Source organism: Teleopsis dalmanni, chromosome 2, assembly GCF_002237135.1.
Source record: "Teleopsis dalmanni isolate 2A chromosome 2, ASM223713v2, whole genome shotgun sequence".
In the NCBI taxonomy this organism is placed as follows: domain Eukaryota; kingdom Metazoa; phylum Arthropoda; class Insecta; order Diptera; family Diopsidae; genus Teleopsis; species Teleopsis dalmanni.
In genome coordinates this window covers 99,154,707-99,175,155 of record NC_051847.1, presented here as the reverse complement: position 1 = coordinate 99,175,155, position 20,449 = coordinate 99,154,707, and the positions used below count along the sequence as shown (strand labels likewise).

Sequence of the window (20,449 nt, the reverse complement as noted above, 5' to 3'; positions counted from 1 at the left end):
TATAAATAAAAAAATTTTAATATATAATAATATATAGTCTACATGTGTTTTATATAATGTAAAGCATTATTATATATATATATTTCAATGTAATAAAGTATTTATCTATAAGAAAAGTTCTTATTACGTGTAAATAATCGTACTATAATATTTTATACTTTGTTTGATTAGAATCATTTTTATTTAAGAGATATCTTTATTCATCGAACCTGTTGTCGTTCTGTGACGTAATGTACTAAGGAACTTAATTATACCAACACTTACTCCTACGCGTGAATAAAAATAGAATTTCAAAGAATAAAATTTATTGTGGAAATTGTTTATAATATTTAATAATGTAGTTGGTAGCTAGCTGTTAATGTAACACCTTATATGAATTAGGGACTATTGTTTTAATTCAATCATGGACGAAAGGAAAAAAGTGATATCGCGCAATCGCAGCTCTAAATAGTAAAATCACAAATAATAAGAGTTTTGAGAGCCATGGGCTGAATATTCTTAATAGGGCTCCCAAAGAGTTGTGCAGAAATTGCGCAATAGTGGTGCAGAAAAAAATGAGAGCATCTGATAGAGCGTAATATCCCTGTCCAAATTTGTAAATGCTGAACAGACTTTACTCGTATATTTTATTTCAAGTAAAATTTTTGTTGATGTTTGAATCGGCTGTTTTGGTTGGAATTTAAATTTTTGTATTGTTTATTTGCACGGCACTAGTGTTCTCACCAGACTTTACACAAAGCTGATCCATAAAAATCTGTAAAAAGCGTAATTTGGAACTTACGCTCTCAGTTTATATTTTACTTGTATTTTGAGTTTTACTAAGAGTAGCTTGTGAAACAGACCTAGTATAACACTCGTTCAAATCAAATCTCAAATAAAGAAAATTGCACATAATTATATTTTGTCACTGGTGTATATTTTATATGTAATTACAATTGACTATCCCATCAAATAACAGTGAAATATCTAATAAACAATTTATAATTCAGTATTTCATTAGGTCGCATGATTAATATGTTTCATTTAAACTAAGATAATTACAGAATCGAAGTTACTGCTTTCAGTTAACAGAAAAGCATGAATAAAAGTAAAAAGAAAGAAAGATGTATAATGCAAACAGACATAATTAAAACCATCGATTTGATCAATAATATATGGTCTTTAATACCCTAAAGATACATTCATGTAATATGTAATTTATTATAATAATTTAATTTTAAAAATAATTAAAATTATTAAAAATAATTTTTTGAAAATTATTTATGTTTACAGAAATAGATATTTAAAATATCATTTATCGTAAAAATTAGTTTTGAAATCTACTTATATAGTTGTACGGAGAGAGTTTCATTGCCGTACTGTACGTTGGTAATCACACACTGCACTGAACACGCACTGTTATAAGATAATCACACAGCAGCAAATGTGCTCTTTTTTGTGCGCACCGAATGATGATGGTCAAAAATTAAAAATTAAATGCACTTGTATTATGCAGTCTTATACAAAATAATATTTGTTTTTTGGTGACTAGATAAAATGTGATATTTTTGGCACTTGCAAATTCTACAAATTGTCAACACAATAATTGAAAACAATTCAAAACTGCTCAATCCTTTCTATTTGAAGAAATTTTCCTTATATTTTGTTTAAAATAAGTTTTGTTTTTATTTTGATTTATGCCGTTCTTTAGCTGTTCCAGCTCTTTCGTTTTGGACTAAATATTATATATTTTTTGCTCTGTATTCGTTTACAAAATTTCAAAACAGGATATTACCTTAGTATTTTTCCTACTATGGACGTGTGCTAAAATATGCTAAAAGTGATCATTTTTCGGTTAAAAGTTTCCTAATAGCGATTATTAATTTTTTCAATACAAATAACACAAAACATTTTAATAAAATTATTTTTTATTGTCATTTTCTATATTCTTATATTTATTTGAATTCAATTATGAAAATATTATCTTATGAAAATACTAAAATGGCAACCCTGGCGATTTAGTCTCGACTTAGCTACCTCGAAAATATGCTAAGTATCGACACATTACTACATTATCGACACAACTTAGAATTTCCCTCATTTAGAACGCAACTTAGCCTAACTCGCACACGGCCTAAATAGCTAAAATACTCGTACTAATATACAGTTTATTCTTATTTCCTGAAAAAAGGTTATGTATTATATACAGAAATAACTATCCACGTATTTTTTTAATATGTATTTATTACAATAATTATAGAAGAATTAATTTTCTAAATTTTCGAAATTATAATGTGGAGCAAGAAATTAAAATGTACACTATTTTACCATATTCATCTGAATGTCATTAATTTTATAATTCTTTATTATTAATAGACATAAAAGGTAACACAATGAATAATAATAAATCACAAATATTTAACAAGTTGAAAAAAAATAAAGTAATATTGCCAGAAATGGTAGCTGCTTCTTCTTCTAAAAGCAACAGAAAACAATAATTTAGCTGTAATATTTTCATTTATTTCGGTTCATATGAAAATACTTATTTACAAATTAGGACATCTGAAAATATCAGCGTGATCAAAATAACATAATATAAAAAAATCAATTTTATTTTTTCTTTAATCTCGAAAGTTCTAATTTCTGCTGCATTAAACCCATTTTTTTACTAATCGTTTGGTTCACCAGCTGTTCCTATAAGAGTTTCTATTCGGAAATCTTTTGCATTATTGTGTTTGCTGGATTGAATGATGGTACAGCTTACATTTGTCTCATTGTACATATCGCTATCTACGCTTCTTCTGCATTGGCTATGGTTTTCACTAGGAGTTGAGGATATCAATATGGAGCTACAAGAAACCTCAGCATTGTCAAATAGTAAATAGTAGGGCGAAGTTCGTTTGTGGTTTAAAGATGTGTTTTTCTCCTTTTTGGTAATGTTATTGACTTTAGTTATGAGTTCTAAATTATTAGTAGTTTTCGCAACACTTTCAACCGAATCGGAAAGATGTGAGTCATGTTCTTGAGAGCATTCGACATCAATTCTGTCACAAGATTCATTGTTTTCATCTGCAAATACACTTTCATATTGAAGAAATTCATTCGGTTCCTCTTTTCTATTCATATAGTGGTTTTGGTTAGTTTCCATGCTGCTTAATTTTCGGCACTTATCATTTGATCTTACAGCACTGGTCAAATCACTAGCTCGTCTTGCGAAAGAGTTATTTTGAAAAATATCAAATTTATCATTATTTCGATATTGTGAGATCTCAGAATTTGCAAAAAAATTGAATTTTTTATCTGCTATTATTGCGTGGTGCATTGTATCATTTGTGGAATTGACCATGTCGAAACAATCTCTATTATTAGTAAAATTTGGTACGTTGAAATGGACTGGAACAAGCGGCACTGGTTTTCGAATCCAAAATGGAGAGAGTGATCCAAAAACTGTTGGAAACGAGAATCTTTGCATTGCTGGAGCTCTCTTATATCGCTTTCTTCTACGCAAAAAACTGCCATTATCAAACATGTCCTCAGCTAGTGGATCTAATGTCCAAAAATTTCCCTTTCCGGGATTTCCAGGTTCTCGTGGTACTTTTATAAAACAATCGTTTAAACTTAAGTTGTGACGAATTGAGTTTTGCCAGGCGGGAAATTTTTCTTTATAATACGCAAATCTGAAAGAAGAAGTAAAAAAAGAAATTAAAATTTATTTCACTAAATTAAAAAACACAGTAGTTAATAAAGATACCAAAAGTAATACAAAATTATTGATACATGTTTCTAGAGGAAACAATTATTAATATTAATTATGTCTTATACATTGTGACCGAAAAGCTTTCGGAAATTCTCATTTAAAATTCGCGCGCTGTATATTTTTCGATATTTTAAGTTTATGTAGTTTGGCAGCACTGTCCTTAATTACTCATGCCCAAAAAATGAGCCGGATCTGTCGGACAGTTCGTTTACGGCAGCTGTTGAAACCAGTTCACCTCAGTAGTGCGTTGCGAAAAAAACAATGGAAAAAAATATTGAACAAAGAGTTTGCATCAAATTTTGTTTTTCGAACGAAATTTCGTGTGCAGAATCGTTGCGAATGCTACAAAAGGCTTATGGGGAATCAGTTTTATCGAAAACTCAAGTTTATGAGTGGTACAAAGCCTTTCAGGACTGTCGTACGACCGTCGAAGACATGCCGCGTTCTGGACGACCTTCGACCTCTACCACCGACGAAAACATTGAAAAGGCAAAGGAAATCGTGTTCAAAAATCCTCATGTGAGTGTTAGAGAGATAGCACGAGAGCTAGGCATCGGTCGTGAGATGGCTCGTTTGATTTTGGTGGACAATTTGTGTATGCGACGTGTCAACGCCCGGCTTGTTCCGATTCACCTCAATTTGTTCAACATTATCAACGATTTTAAGGCCAAACATTCAATAAATACCATCGAACAGCCACCGTATTCACCTGATCTTGCACCGTGTGACTTTTTCCTGTTTCCCAACCTCAAATTACCACTCAGAGGAACGCGTTTTGAATCCATAGAAGACGTAAAACAGAATTCGCAGAGGGAACTCAAAGCCATACCGGAAAGCGCCTATAAAAATGTTTTTGTGTTGGAAGAAACGTTGGCATTTTGTGTATCGCTTCTAATGGAGCATATTTTGAAGGAGATAAAATAAATATTGATGAAGATTAAGAATTTTGCGTTTTATTTATTTATTTCCGGAAACTTTTCGGTCACAATGTATTAAATATTATTTATATTTCTGTACATATGTGACATGTGTGAGAAAAGTGTTGAGGTTCCATCTGTCAGCTATAACTTCACATGTGGTTCTACGAGCTCAAAGATAAAAGTCGTTCTAAAATTTCAAAACTGTCGTTGCTGGGATGAACATCGAAGAACTGCTGTGCTTGCTAATCTTGGACTGAAAACGCATTCACGTAACCACGAACATTTCACTGAATATGTACATAATGTAACTCATATCTTATTTGTATCTGCTCATTTATACTGAAAAGTGCCACTTTTTTGAAAATAATCAAAACAGAAAACATGTTGCGAACAAAATGCAAAATATCCGCCTAATAGAATAGGTCATAAAAATATTGCTGAGCTCGCTAAGGTATACGCATGTTTGAATTTTCATTTGAAAGATTTAAATAAAACATGGTAGGATCTGCGTAGATTCAAACCTTCTAAATATAATATATATCAAATTATGAAACATCACTTTACTATTAAGACTTGGACTGAAAAGTCCAAAATTCTAAATTAAAAAAGGTGAATGAGTTCTAAACATACAAAAACTGTGCTTTCAGCATGTCATGTTATGGCTGCTTGGGGTTGCAAACGATATGTTGCTGCTGGACTTGTAACGCAATTGCAGAAAACTATTGAACCGCTAATTAAAGGGTCTTTACATTGGTAATCTTCAAAATTTGTATTGATTCTGCATATAGCACATTATAGCTGATCCATACTATGCCAAATACAGTTTTCAATTTTCATTTAGTTTCTTTTTGTGACTGATTAGATCGACCAGAGATATTTATTAAACTTTTTCGTATATTGCTAGATGATGTGCAGAATAGGGAACAAAGACATCTTTGTGGTACATATTTTTAAAACAAATTTTGCTTCGTTGTGCTTTGGAATCGCAGAGAATTTTTATAAGTAATACTTTCGGTATTAGAAGTTCTATGAACTTCTTTCCGTTACATAAGTGCACACAAAAGATATAACATTAACACAACTTGCGGCCTTCTGCACGATCCTACATACGCTCCTAGTGATTGCTAATTTTATTTAAATATTACCTCTTTATTGAAAATAGTTAAATGTTTTATTAAAATAAAATCCGACTTGATATCAAGATTTTTACCAATAGTCTTTGTTTTTGTTTCTAAGTAAAAATCATTCGAATGATTTAAGTCAAGCAAGAAACATCCAATTCGATATAAAAAAGACGTATTGACTAGTTTGCAGATGCACCATATCAACATAAATACATTGGTTGATGCAAACAATGTCGTGTTATAGTTCGTACAGCTTATCGTTCAACCTACGGTAATTCGATACTTGTTGCCCAAGCATAAGGGACCCTAAATTTTCCGAGAAATTTTTCTCTCAAATGATCCTAACATCTGACATTTCTGTTGGTAATTGTCCATGCTTCTGCACTAGACAGAGACATGATAAGAGACATGTTGAGCGTCATTTTTGTTCGTCGGGCGAGGGCTTTATTTTTCAATTGTAGGTCTTAAGATATTCAAAAAGTTTGTTTGTTGTTGTTTGCATTTTTTTTTTTCTAAGTTGAAAAAAGCCGCATCGACGGCACGGTTGTTCAGACCAATAGTATCAACTTCATCGGCATAGGCAACCAGCACCACCTTTTTGCAAAATATTGTATCAGGAAGATTCAAATTTTCTGCTTGGATTATTGTTTCCATTAGATTACAAAAATCACACTACAAGAAATCACTCTGTTTAAAATCTTGCTAATATCTTGAGCATATTTTTCTAAGTGTTTCAACAGAAGCTGTATTGACCGGAATTGTGAGCATAATTTTGGTTATTATATAAACATTCGGACATACTTCCTCTAAATTATTTTCTTTAATATTCCGGATAAGTTGCTTTATATCGTTGATTGAGTCTTGTGAGTTAAAAGTAGCAGTTTCTCATACAGTTCAAAAGCTGATTGTCGATGTTTTCACCTTTCCGAATAATGTCATAAATAAAACTAATTGACAGTCGATATCAATTATGATAGCATCTATTATGTGGTAAAAGAGTTTATTTTATACTGCATTTCAACGGATTGTATTGATTAATCAAAATGTTCATAACTAAATAATCGTTTCTCTCTCTTCTTTGCTATTATTTCTTCTTTAAATTTAGGTGCAATTTCGTAACTACTTTTTTCTTCAAAGAATTGGGAGTGTTCAACTGTTATTCAAATACAGTATTTCGATAGTACTTTACCCAGGTATGAAATCAGCGTAGACTGTCAATAGCGATCTTCAAGCTTACTTCAGTCACTTGCTGTAGTTTATTTACCATATATTGTTCACAATCGCTTAGAGGTCTAGAGTCATCGGTTTTATTTCTCAGGTCATTCACGCATTCAACAACATCATCAAATTGCAAAAATATAGCTTTTATTGCTTCGATTTGACTCTCCCATTTTGTTTCAGAGAGTGATTTTAAGGTTAATTTTAATTTGGTTTTTGCAAGTTCCCAACGCTTGTTCGACTTTGAAAAAAGAAAGAAAATGAGCTGCATCAATCAAAAGCAAATTCCAATTGTTGCATTCACCTGACGTGAAAAGTTTTTGATTTACTATTCAGGATTCTTTTTCCAACGTCTCTACAAATGCCGACTATATTGGGACCGTCATCATAACCCTATCCTGTTAAGGGCACTCTATGTGCCGTGTTTATGCAGTGATCGAACGCACTTGCAAAGGGAATTTTTCTGCGATTTGAACTGCAAACTTATGATCACCCAACAACTATATAAAATTGATTGAAAATTAAAGAAGTTGAAGCTGAATACTATATTTTATTTCATAGTTTATTGCCTTTGAATAAATTATTATTAATTGTTAATAAAAGTTTAATTATACTACAATTAATTTGGGGGCTCAACCGTGTTTGCAGGTGCTAAAAGCAAGTAAGGCATTGTGCATTCTTTAGAAGAAGTTAAGCTGCGCAACTATAAAGTAACAAGCGTCGGCAGCAGGCAGAAATAGAAGAAATTAAGCTGCGCAACCACAAAGTACTTAGCGTCGGCAGTAGACAAGAAGAAGAAGAAATTAAGAAGTAAGAAAAATAAGAAATTAAGAAGCAAGAAGAAGAGGAGATTTAGAAACAAAAATATTAAAAAAAAAGATATCTGTGATAATCACATCACAAAACAAGAAAGTAAGGTTGAGGAATTGAAAACGAAGCTGTGTGCAGAAGCCTTGTCTACATCAGGCAGGAAAGTAGACTTGCATAGAAGACTATTGGTATATTTCGGATTCGCGGATGAAGAGGATGTGTCTGTATATGATATGTCTACCTCCAACGACATACTAAGATATTCTAATATGCTAGAAAAACAATCAGCAGTATTTGGGCATCCAAGTCGTATAGTATCTGATCGTGGCACAGCGTTAACGCAAATGCAATCGAGGAATTTTGTAAGTCAAGAGGCATCCAACATGTCCTTACTTCAACTAGAGTTTCAGGGGTAATAGGCAGGTAGAGAGTATTCATCGAATAGTGGTGCCTATGCTAGCTATGTCAGGAGAAACCTACATTGTGGTACAAACATTTTGACAAAATTCAATTACTTATAAACAACACTTCACTACGTAGAATAAAAGTAACGGCGTTAAAATTTTTAACAGGAGTCGAAATGAAAGCTAACAACGCGACGAACTGAAAACATTATTCAACTAAGAGTTATTAAACGAGCTAGATGAAGAAAGGAATAAGGTTAGGAAAATGGCAAAAGAAAACATCCATAAAATATAACAAGAAAACAAAAAATCGAACGATTCAAAGCGCAAAGAGGAAAGGAAGTACACAGAAAATGAAACAGTGGCAATAAATACGTTTCAGGGATGAAACTTAGACCAAAATACTTGGGTCCGTATAAGGTCAAATCTCGGTCGCTACAAAGTCTAGTGATCACGAAGACCCGCGTTCGAAAATAGCCATCGCAGAAAATATGAAGGCATGGACCGAGGCGTCTGGGTTGTACGCTCAGTCAGGATAGTCCAAATGTAGGACACTGACTGCAGTGTCAAAAAAGGCGAAGGAAGAAAGAAAGAAGTAGACCAAAGAAGTTGAAGCTGAATACTACATTTTAATTCATAATTTATTGCCTTTGAATAAATTATTATTAATTGTTAATGAAAGTTTTATTATACTACATGTATTTTATATACAATATTGTCTTTACCACACAGTATACCGTAAAACACTCTATTTGTGATTAAAGACGCTAAAAAACTTGAAACTGATGTTGCTATTGTTGTTGTAAATTTTAAGGCTCACCGAAAATTTGTTCTCAATTACTACAATATATGTAGTAATTTCTAGTAATATATGTAGAAAGTTTTAAACATTTTAAAAGGTAAATGAGTTGAGTGACTAGCTCGAAAGCCATACTAATAAGATCCAATCACATCCTGCGACTTCAACTTTTTATACACTGCATCTTATCTACTTGAACTACACGCGTTTTGTTACACAAATCTCTCTATTGAAAACAATAGTTTATATTAAGACTTAAGTTTCTTTCGTCTAAAATTATATTAAAAATTAATTTAAAATACAAAATCATGTGCAAATAAATTGTTACACCCATTCCGGAGCACTCACAGTGTGTTGTCACAAATAGCCAACTATTGAAGAATGGACGTAGTTAGTTATTGTGTTTATATATTTTGATCAGTTTTCTAATAGAATTGTTTATCTGATTTAAGATTATTTTGTATAATGAATTTCTGGTTTTGTAACGTCTATGTTTTTCTTTCCGACTCTCCTTAATTAGGTGTACCTATTATCTCAAGTAAATATATGACTTTGTTTGTCATCGTCTGTCAAGTCACAAATTTGAGTTTATCAGAGAAATATTGCGTTGTTTTATAGATATTGTACATCAAAGCTAACAAGATGTATATTTAGTAGGAGATAATTAAATTTTAGTAGAATTTTTAGAAATAGAGTATTTCTAAAAACCAAACTGCATTGAATACCAAAAAAAAATGAGAACTTTTATTCCTTTTCTTAAAACTTTTTGTGCGCTTTTACTAGCTTCTGTCTGGATTATTTTCATTATTGGTTTTTCATTTCCCTAAAGTCGTCGTCCTGAACTTTCAGGATGACAGAAATATTATTTTTTTAGAATCTGCCATAACATCAGTTATATAAAAGAATTGTATTTCGTCTACACTCGTATTCATTTGAAACTTTCCTGACACCTCAGGAACTATATAGAGATGGCTACCAAACTTATTAGTCAGTTCTTCATCTTTTATACTCGTGTTTGATCGTTTACCTTCTCTTGATCCAAATTCACTAGGTAAGTTAATAAATGAAGAAAGTTTTTAATACGCGTGTTATTAACGTTCTTATATTACACATAATAAACTGATTATTTTTTTTTGCAGATATTTAAGGTAATATAAATATTTTTATTTTTGAATATGCGACAGACGGCAATTTATTTACGTACATATGTATTTATAGATTTAATTATAGTTTGCACAATGAAAATAAGTAACTTTAATAATTTTTCTTTTATACATACTGATCTTCTCTTTCTTCAGTTATTATTGTACAGTAGTAGATATATGTTTGATCAACAATCATCATTAAGTTCGATATTTGAACGAATGATAAAAATTTTATTAGCATTAGTTTTCATCTTAATTTCATGTATTTCTATATAACTTAAAAAATCTCTTTCCGTATTAACATATTCTCATTATTAATTACATCAACAGACAACTGTTCTTTTACAGAAATATCTTTAGTTTTGCCAGTTAATATTTACTTTATCCTACGAATGGCATCTAACCATACCAAAAAATTTTTACAATATCAATATGAATTTGTGGTAACAGTTGAGATATCAAAGCTGAATTGGATAATGGTTATGATACACCATACCATTCTTTACAACTGTGTTAAGCAATGTTAATAAATTTTATTATGTCGTCTATCACTTTTGATGTTTACTATTCGGGATGCCCTATAAGGACTGTTACGACGGAATTCTAGGTATGAACAGGCATGAGCTTACACACAGTACAATCAGATATAATTATCTGATGAAATATTATTAATGAAGCTTTAAATGTCAGGATGAACAATGGACAAATAGTTGTAGAGATTTGTCTCGAAAACAATCTTTGAATTAACAACACTCTTTATAACTTACAAATGCAGAAACCAACAAAGAACTTTGTCATATTAAACTATAACACTCAATATTATAAAATAAATGGAGTATATCATAGTATAAATGTTAAGAAATCTCGATTCAAACTTCAAATAGAGGTAGACTGAGCAGTATTCTCACGATCTTAATACAGGTAATATGGCATCAATCAAAATAACAATAGAGTGTTCATTTGTATCATGAATACAGCAAGGAAATAGTCTTTGTTCGATCCTGGACAAAATAATCTCATATTTTACGAACTTGGCACAGAACTTAAATTATTATTCTTTACTTCCGATGCTGTTCTCATTTCGGAAAATGATAACGATTGCTTTACGCTTTTAAGAAAACCTCTCAAAAATACAATAACAAAATAATAATAACAATAAATAAAGCTCCCATCATACAGGGTTAGGTGATTGACGTGTTATGTATTCAAGGGATCATTTCATTTTTGTGTGAAATTATTTTTTATGCACCTATACATTTACTTGAGATGGAAAATTACTTCGGGCGGCCATTCGTAGTTTGAAATGGTAGTGAACGGCAGTGTGTTCAGTTAAGTAAGCACGGTCATTTTGAGACTTTATGAACTGCTCAATGAGCAAATTTTTCTCATCAGAGAACACAATGTTTGGAAATTCGCCACGTTCGTGCAAGTGTAACAACACTTTTTCTCTTTCAAGTCGAACTTTTTGTTGCTTTAGTGAAAGATCTTATGACTTTTGGAAATTGTCAGGCTTTACTTTGACCTCATTTTGAAATATGAATTGGATGCTTTGCTGGAATATTTTCAGTTCTTTCTCCATTTGATTACCACTACCACGTGGATATTGTTCAAGTTAAGCCTTTACTTTCCGAAACATTTCAGGTGATGCTGCTGTCACAATATAACGATCCAAATATAACGTAATCACATTATTACCTTTGAATTCCATTTCCATTGAATTCTACTTTTGCTTTATAAAACTTAGATGTAAATGCAAATGTGTTGGCTTGTAAACAATATAAACAGCTGTCCTTTGTATGAATTTCACGAATTTGGCAATATCAGTTTGATAGATTTACCAGGGTGTAGTTGGTCTTTTACAAACCGGACACCTTTTTAACCTCATCGTCTCCGATTTTGTTGAAATTTTTTTTATGAGCTCCTTTCATGAAATCAGAACATCTGTATCTCGATAAAAAATTTTATTTTTTTCCTAGGAGATATGGACCCATGGGGTTTTGAGAATTGGTATTGTAGACACATTTTCAAATAGGTATATCTCAAGTTCTATAAATGGTAGAAACTTGAAATTTGCTGCGTTTCAAAGATAATTGATTGAACTTTTAAGAAGTTGTTTAAACAATTAAAATTGTTTATATTTAAGTAGTAATGTTAACCGTTAAACAAAAAAAAAAAATTTTCACAAAACGCCTTCCCAGAAATTTCATTTTTTTTTTCGTAAATTTAATTTTATTTTTTACTGCAAAATAAAAATTTTCAAGATAACATTATATTAAATATTAACATTTTTTGAAATTTTTTAATATTTTTTTCCCGTAAAACACATCAAACATATGCGTACTATATTTCCATTGAATGAATTTTCAAACAATATACTATAAATATATTTTTGATTTTGATTAGAAATAAAATTCTGCATAAAACTCAAAAATTTCTGGACGATATTGTCCTTAGAAGTACTTTTAGAAATTAATTTATCCTTTACATCACATACAAACACATACACTCGATTTTTAAGTGGAAAAAAAAGAAATATGTCCCACAAATTTTTCTTTTTTACTTTTTATTCAGATTAATCAATAAATTCTACTTAAAAAATAAGTAATTCCAGTGTGATATTGCTTTTAGAAGTAATTAAAAAAAATTAATATATCAGGCGTCCTTCACGTTACTCATACGCACCATAATACCATTAAATCAATTTTTCTAGTAAAATAACACAAATATTTTTACTTTTTATTTCTGAACTGAGTTTATCATTAAATTCTACATAAAATATTAACATTTTAAATTAGTTCCGCATAATCTATTTTTTTAAATTACGGATTTTAACATATTATGGATATTTGGCGATATGCTGACCAAATTTTTTGTTTGAATATTCTTCCACTATTTCTATGTCTATTTTAAATAAGTTTCCCGTCATGGAACATGAAATTTTGTGATGTGTACCAAATAAATCAGTTTATATGATATCGACAAAGTATGTTATATAAACGCATATTATACACTCGCTCTATAAAAAATTGAAACTAAATACTTTTGTAAATAATAGAGAAAAATGGTTCTGATTCATTTATACGGTTGCCATACAGAGTAGGGCGAGAAAGTTAACTTTTTTTTGGCAAATGTATTCTAGAGCATTCCGCTGAGTTCAGTGATGAGATAGTAGTGAAGGCAAGTTAGATCTGGAGAACACATCGAGTGAAGAGATAGTTCGAAGCGTAATGAGACCATCGTTATTATGGAATTGTGGTGTATAGTACCTTCTTATTCTTCAACAGCTGTAATTTGTTATTGCGATTTTATCAGTAAATATTATATTACATATATCTCAACATAGAGATGTCATACAAATTTAATCCAAGTGTATGAAGTTTAACTTCCTATGCCAATATTTTCAACTATTGCTCAAAATAATCAAAACGTTGCTACTTCTGACAGACTGTTAAATTATTACTACACAACTTGTAAGGGCTGTCTCCTTAAATATTTTTGTAAAACATAGAGAGCAAGCTCTTTAGGTGTTAGTAACATTAATTTTTATTCGAATACGAATTAACTAATATTAACTAATATTAACATTAATTTAAATTTCAATTCATGAATACATAAAACAGTTTTGTAAAGTGACTTCAGTGGTCAATTGAGGTACCAATTAATAATCAACGATATTCCTAAAGCATGTTCCCCGAACAACACATCATGACATTGTTTTGCAGTAATGGTATTTTTTTATACCGAAAACGATTGTTTAATTAACGTATAAAACTTCTTTTCTATGCATTATTCAGAAATTGTAGAAAGTTGTTCCTCAAATTTTAATATATATGAAAGCTGGTAAAAAGGCGATATGAATTCTTTTAGGGGCTCCATCTATATCACAGATTGGAACCAGATCATCTATTATAAAGTTTAGTGATATTGTAACTTGTAACCTGTATGTAAGTTTATGAGTTAGAAACTCGACTGTTCCGTTACATCTGTAAATTTATCAACAAATTGTAATTGATCAGAATAATTAGAATCATCAGAATAATATATTATTTTTAAATAATTTGTAAACAAATCACAACCACAAAATATGAAAAATAATTTTATAATATAATATGAAATATTATATTAATAATAATAATATGAAAAATAATTTTATATTTATTTTTGAAATTTAACAATTAAAAAAAAATTTAACAATTAAAAAAAATTAAAAATATAATTAATTAATTCAATTATTCTACAGCTGGTTTATGATTTCGTTCTAATATAAACACAGCAAGTAAATTTGTTAATAAAACTTTCATAGCAAAATAATAAAAACTCCAGAAAAATCAGCGAACATAAAAAAATGTCAAGTACGGCTTTGGGTTAGTTGGTTAGGGTGCACTGATTCTGTGCTTCACATTTGGCAGGACCCGAGTTCGATTCCTGGTACTTGCAGTCTCAAAAATAATTATTTACGAATAAATAAATATAAAATATTTCTGAAGACCACTGATGATTGGTATTTGGCAATGCTCGAAACACCTGTATGGTCAGCCAAAAATTCAGTTAATTAAAATAATATAAACTGAATTTTTGTTGTTGTAGTTCACTACTGTTCGAAAAAACCTCTTTAATTATTTTTCATAATTTTTTTTTTGTTTAATTCAAATGGAATACATAAAGTTTTAAAATAAATAAATAAAACATTCTTTTCAGTTTTCATTTTTATCGAATGAACTCTGAACTGTAATTTAGGGCTATTTGATGCGAGATTCAAGGCTCATACACCCCATTTTAATATTTTATTTGTGGATATATACTTGCCATATAAACTAAGGGCCATGTTATGCAGAGTGTCTCGGGCACGGCATGAGTAAAATTAATGTTGTTTTTAATGCAAATATTAAATTTGAAAAGGAGAGAAAAAACAATATGGCCGTTGAAACTCCAGCATGAGACCCGGCGTATTTGTGCCTCGGCACTTAGGCAAAACGTTGTTGTTTAATAATAAATTTCAGAATTTACGCCTTTTAGGAGCAAAATTCTTTAATTTCAATACGTTTTGGAGAGAAAATGTCAGTAAGCAACACAGCCTATTTTATAAACTGCTAATAATTTAATTATTACAATTTATGATTTTAAAGAAAGGCGTATAATTTTATAAGTACTGTTAACAATTATTGTAAGATGATATAATAATAAATTAACAGTATTATAGCCTCTATGAATTTTTTCTTGTTGGTTATTTTTGGTGGCAAATTGAAAGAGACTTTATCTAAATTTCCTTTTAAATTTAGGCACTACCAAAAAGTACCAAAACATTGTAAAAAACGAAATTAGCAATACTTATGTGACACTCTGCATAACATGCATTTTCGGCTTAACCCGAAAGAGCGAATTTGGCCGTGCCAGAGACACTCTGCATAACATCCCAGTAAGGGTATAAATTTATTTACCAAGATATTTAACTTTAGTATGAACAGGGTCGGTCAATTTGACTCCATGTTTTTGAATGGTATATTTTTTTATTTGAAATTGAATTTTGTTTAACCAAAAATATGTTCACTTTTAGAACGAAGTTTATCTATACGTAGGACGACGATTAGCATGCTTCACGAAGATTAACCTAATGATTCTTCATTCAACTGAACTGCTTACTGTTTCATATCCAAAAGCCGATCGGGTTTACAGCTAGTGACTATGAAGACAATCGTGTATTCTCTCTCACTGGAATTTTTAATTGTTCATACACTTAGAGCGCCTTTTCATTGTAGAGATTTACATTAACCTTAACACTACGACCTGAAAGAATGACCATAGTTACATGGCTTATTGCAACCATTCAAATGCCCAAATTTTTATATGATTCTTTTATTAAGTACACTCGATCACTTTATAAATTGTCCACTCGGAAAACTTTATGAATTACAGAAGACCATAACCAGCAATTGGGTACGTTCATGCTATCGCAACAGGTCCTTCCTTCTATTGATTTTAGTTATTTCTTTGAACATTTGTAAAATTTTGTGCTAATTGGAACTTGTTAGGCCTCACTATAAGCTTGTTTTTATGTAATCGTTATATAATTGTTTTTGATACATTTTACTGAGCAAACATTTATTTACTACGGCAGTGTGGATTACGTTCAATTCAAACATAAAATTTTCTGAACGACCTTAGCCTTTAGTTTTTTTCGGATAACTTCGGCACAAAATCTTGAAATCTTTGGCTGTTAATAATTTAAATTAAACGTGCATTTCACCGGTCGGATTTAATTTGAATATGAAAAAGAACATTTACGATTGTTTGAGAAATAACTTTTGTTAGGAAAATAATAATATCGATTAAAATTATCTATACTTGGTTGTTATTTAATAAAATTTGCCATAAGTTTTGATAACACATTATATGAATTTACTTGAACTGTGATTGTTAGTAGATTATCTACGGGGATATCTCAACTTCCGCTACTATATCAACACAATAAGTCGATCTGAGGTGACAAAATATCGTCTCGGCCTGAAAGCGATGAGGTTTCAGTTACATTCTTTATAAGTGATCGGCTTTTATCAAGGCCGGAAGAAGGATGTTAAGGCGGGAGTTCCTGATCCCGTCTGATATTAGTATTTTAAAGGACTCGACAGATTGAATGTCTTTTACTTTTGGTTAGGGTTGGGGTTACTAGTTTTGGCATCTCCACCACTATAGTTTGTAACTATAGTCGAAGTGCTCTGCTGGTTTTCTATTATAATGTTCTACTCTTTTTTATTATATAAACAATATAAGGAGCATTTCCTGCTCAAGACTGATTTCATTTTTAGAACACAAATGTTAACAAATTTTGGAAAAAAATTAATTCAAACGAAAAGATTGTTTTTTTTGCCGAGAGTGACGCGTCTTATAATGAAAAGAAACTATTTTAAAAATTAGACGATTTCGAATAGCAAAGATAAGACAAAGACAAAAATTTTAGTTAATTTATTGAAATTTGGCTGACAATACAACGCTGTTGAGTATTACCAAGTACTCATCATCATTGGTCTTAGGATACATTCGAATTGCTTTCTAATAATTTAAACTTTTTAAACGTTTGTTCTCAAATCGAATAATGAAAATAAAAATGAATAACTTATAAATTAATACTGTGTGTTTCACTGTTATTTAATGTTTATAAACAAATATTTAAAGTCACTAAGAAAATATCGCATATGATGAATTAAGTGGTACATCACTTTGAATCACTTCTCTCCACACTTGTATATGAATTCCCGGGTATGCACTGTATCCTTTAAAATATAATTGGCAGTGCGTAGTATATTAATTAATATTTATTTATGAGACATTTTAACAAAAAACTGAATGTTTATTTATCGCTTGTTAAATTAAAAAATTTATTGTAAACCTTACCTTGTCATAATAAAGTCGCATATCCCACTGAGAGTTAGTTTCTTGTGCGGCGATTGTAGAATTGCCATTGTGATGAGGGCAATATACGAATAAGGTGGCTTTACAAGAGGTGTGTTTGGATTTTCATTTGACGTTTCTCTTGTGTTTCCGATATTGTTTTCGGATTTCGCGCTCGTATTGGTTGATGGTAATACATTGGAGGCGGGTAACAATTTAATTAGAGGCGGAGACTGTGAAGTGTTATTGTGCATTACTTAACACTAAATTGAATACTAATAAACGATTAAATTACATAAGCTATTGTAAGTGGAAGTATAATCGTAAGTGTATATCTAAAGTTCATTGCCGTTAATATCCACACATTGGTGAGCAAAAAAAATATAATAATTTTGTTATATAGCTTTTGTATTCCGTAGATTTTGGATGTATAGATGTTACTGTTTTGTTTTTTTATACATTCACTTTTCACCAAATTACACAAATTAGGACGCCAGATATTTGAAAATTAATTAATTAGTTAAATATTACAAAATGTTATGTAGGAACTAAATTGCAGTTTAAGAATTTTATTAACATTGTTTTGTAGCCTCATAATATTATTTTTCTTAACTTTTTATATATTTGTTGTACTGTTTTCGTAACACGAATATTTCGAATTAAAAAATATATCTTTTAAATAAGCAACTATAGCAACATTTTTCCAAAGCATCACAAATAAAATTTTATTGTATATACACGCATGTAAGACATTTTAATAATGACTTGTTAAAACACTTCCTGCATATTGCTTTTTCCGTCCGTAGCAAACGAGATGTTTAGGCTAAATGTTAAAGTATTTGCAATGAAAACGAAGCGAAAATCTTTTGTACAAATTATTATTCTATATAACTCAAACATTTATTTATTAAAACCGCGATTCTGTATTCATCTAGTATAGTCACCCATTCAATGTTTTTGTGTCTCGGTTTCGATTTCAATTTTATTTTCAGGGTAGTCCAGTTTGTTGTTATCCACCACCATATCATCTTTAAACAAATGTTTTCATGGTTACCGTAGACAAGGAGAGTACTATACACATTTCGCCGAGCTGAAACGATGTAAATGTGCTGAGTTCCACCATGAACATATTGTAATGGGTGTTAAAACAAGTTACCTGGTGTTCAGTTGGGATGCTGTTTACACCCAATGGGATGAAAACGTAACCGATTTCTAAGCCAAAAGAGAGTTGATGCGCTTAATATTGTACACACTTTCCCACTGTGTGACTGTGTGAGTAGTGAAGATACAAATTATAACAGGAGATACTTTATCCGAAATAAGCTATCAATCGTTAAAGAAAAAAGAGCACAATTTTTGATTTAGGGGATGATATTATTATCATCATTCATTGCTAGTTATATAACGAATTATATAAATATGTAGGCAAATATTTCAGATACACAAGCACTATATTACACAATACTGTACTCATATATCTCATAAAACAACCTTAATTTGTTGTTCAGTTAGAGATTTTGATGTCAATTCGTTTATATTATTTTATTAGTTGATAATTAGTTGCAAGCTACATTGCAAAATTTTTCGATTTAACTCTCGCCAGTATTGCAATTGTGCATATACTTATTAAGTTGGCTTTTATAATATTATAAAATTACAAAATAAAGAGGAAATTAAAGATATTTTTTACTTTATGTACAGCGTGCTTCGTTCTAAAGTGCATTTACTTCGGGAATTGATTTTTTGGCTTAAGATATAAAAAAAAAACATATAACGGTGGCATTAACTGAGATACAGGGTATCCATTTAAACCCTTACATCCTTCAGTCAAACAATCCTGAAACAATTCAGTCAAACAAAAATTATTTCAGTTTTTCATTTATTGAATTTTCTTGTTTTTAACTTAAATGGATTCGAAAATCGGTTGATTTAAAATTCATTTTTAGTTAATTTTTCCAGAAAATGTCATTTATAAATTTTATTTTTGTTTTTTGTTATGTCAATACGCACACACAATCAATATGAAAATTTTTTATGAAAGAATTTTCCATTCACAAAGCTTAGTTTTCCTGCTTTCGGATTTTATCTATCAGCTATCTACTGTTTTTTTTTTTGACAAAAATATACAAATTTCTTTATTTATACTTACGTGCCTAATATATATATTTTTATGATTTATTTAGAATCTTTATTAAATATAAATCTATAATTCTATAATTTTTCAATTTTTTCATTGTAGAATAAGAAAATATCAAATATCAATTTGCAGAAAACGAAGCTAGATACGTCCTTATATTTCAATTCTTGAAAAAGTTGAAATAAACCTTAATTTAATTAACAAAACCAAAAAGAAAATAACAAATAATTAACAAATCCTTATAACGTAAAGAATGAAACAAGAAACATATTATATAATAATAGGTATGCAAAGGATATAAAGTAAATTTAAATACTTAAATAATTTCGTCATTGAGACTAAGACTAGATAAACTAAATAACTAACTTTTAATAACTAATGTATGATGAATTATTTGGATACGCTTATCTGGTAGCACTTGATGAGAAATCTCAAATTTTTTAATGAATTAATGAAAAAAATAATTGAATAGAAAGCTTATTAGGAGGTTCTAAGCCTGGAGGTACAACACATATTAGTTGGTTCATATTACCTGAGATGTAAGGACTAGTGTTCAGATAAAAACATAGGTATTTTAGAGATTTTTATTTCTGACCTATTTCTTTTCTTATGGCAGAAACCATAGGTAATTCTTCTAGGGTTATTTTTTTCTCTCTTAATAGGCATAATAGTTTTATTTAACAAGATATTGTTTGCCACACTCAGAATAATAATTTGATTGATTTGACTAGATTTTAACTAAATCTCAGGTCAAAATATTTTTACTTGAC

At 30.1% G+C, this 20,449-nt stretch overlaps 1 protein-coding gene across 1 annotated transcript; it reads right to left on the bottom strand.

Moving 5' to 3' along the window:
- Positions 1–2,496: 2,496 nt before the first annotated feature.
- LOC119686170 (fork head domain-containing protein FD3-like) lies at positions 2,497–18,006 on the bottom strand. The gene is made up of 2 exons (XM_038100672.1): positions 17,546–18,006; positions 2,497–3,656 (listed from the first exon to the last, which is right to left on the bottom strand). The coding sequence occupies exons 1-2, from the start codon at positions 17,794–17,796 to the stop codon at positions 2,648–2,650; spliced, it is 1,260 nt and encodes a 419-aa protein (XP_037956600.1). The 5' UTR covers positions 17,797–18,006; the 3' UTR covers positions 2,497–2,647.
- Positions 18,007–20,449: the final 2,443 nt, after the last annotated feature.

What these genes read in the sequence shown, in the direction of transcription:
- LOC119686170 (XM_038100672.1), bottom strand. Translation starts at nt 17,796, where the DNA reads ATGCACAATAACACTTCACAGTCTCCGCCTCTAATTAAATTGTTACCC. An exon ending in TGCGACTTTATTATGACAAG is followed by an intron (nt 3,657 to 17,545) that starts GTAAGGTTTACA and finishes TTCTTCTTTCAG; the next exon opens with ATTTGCGTATTATAAAGAAA.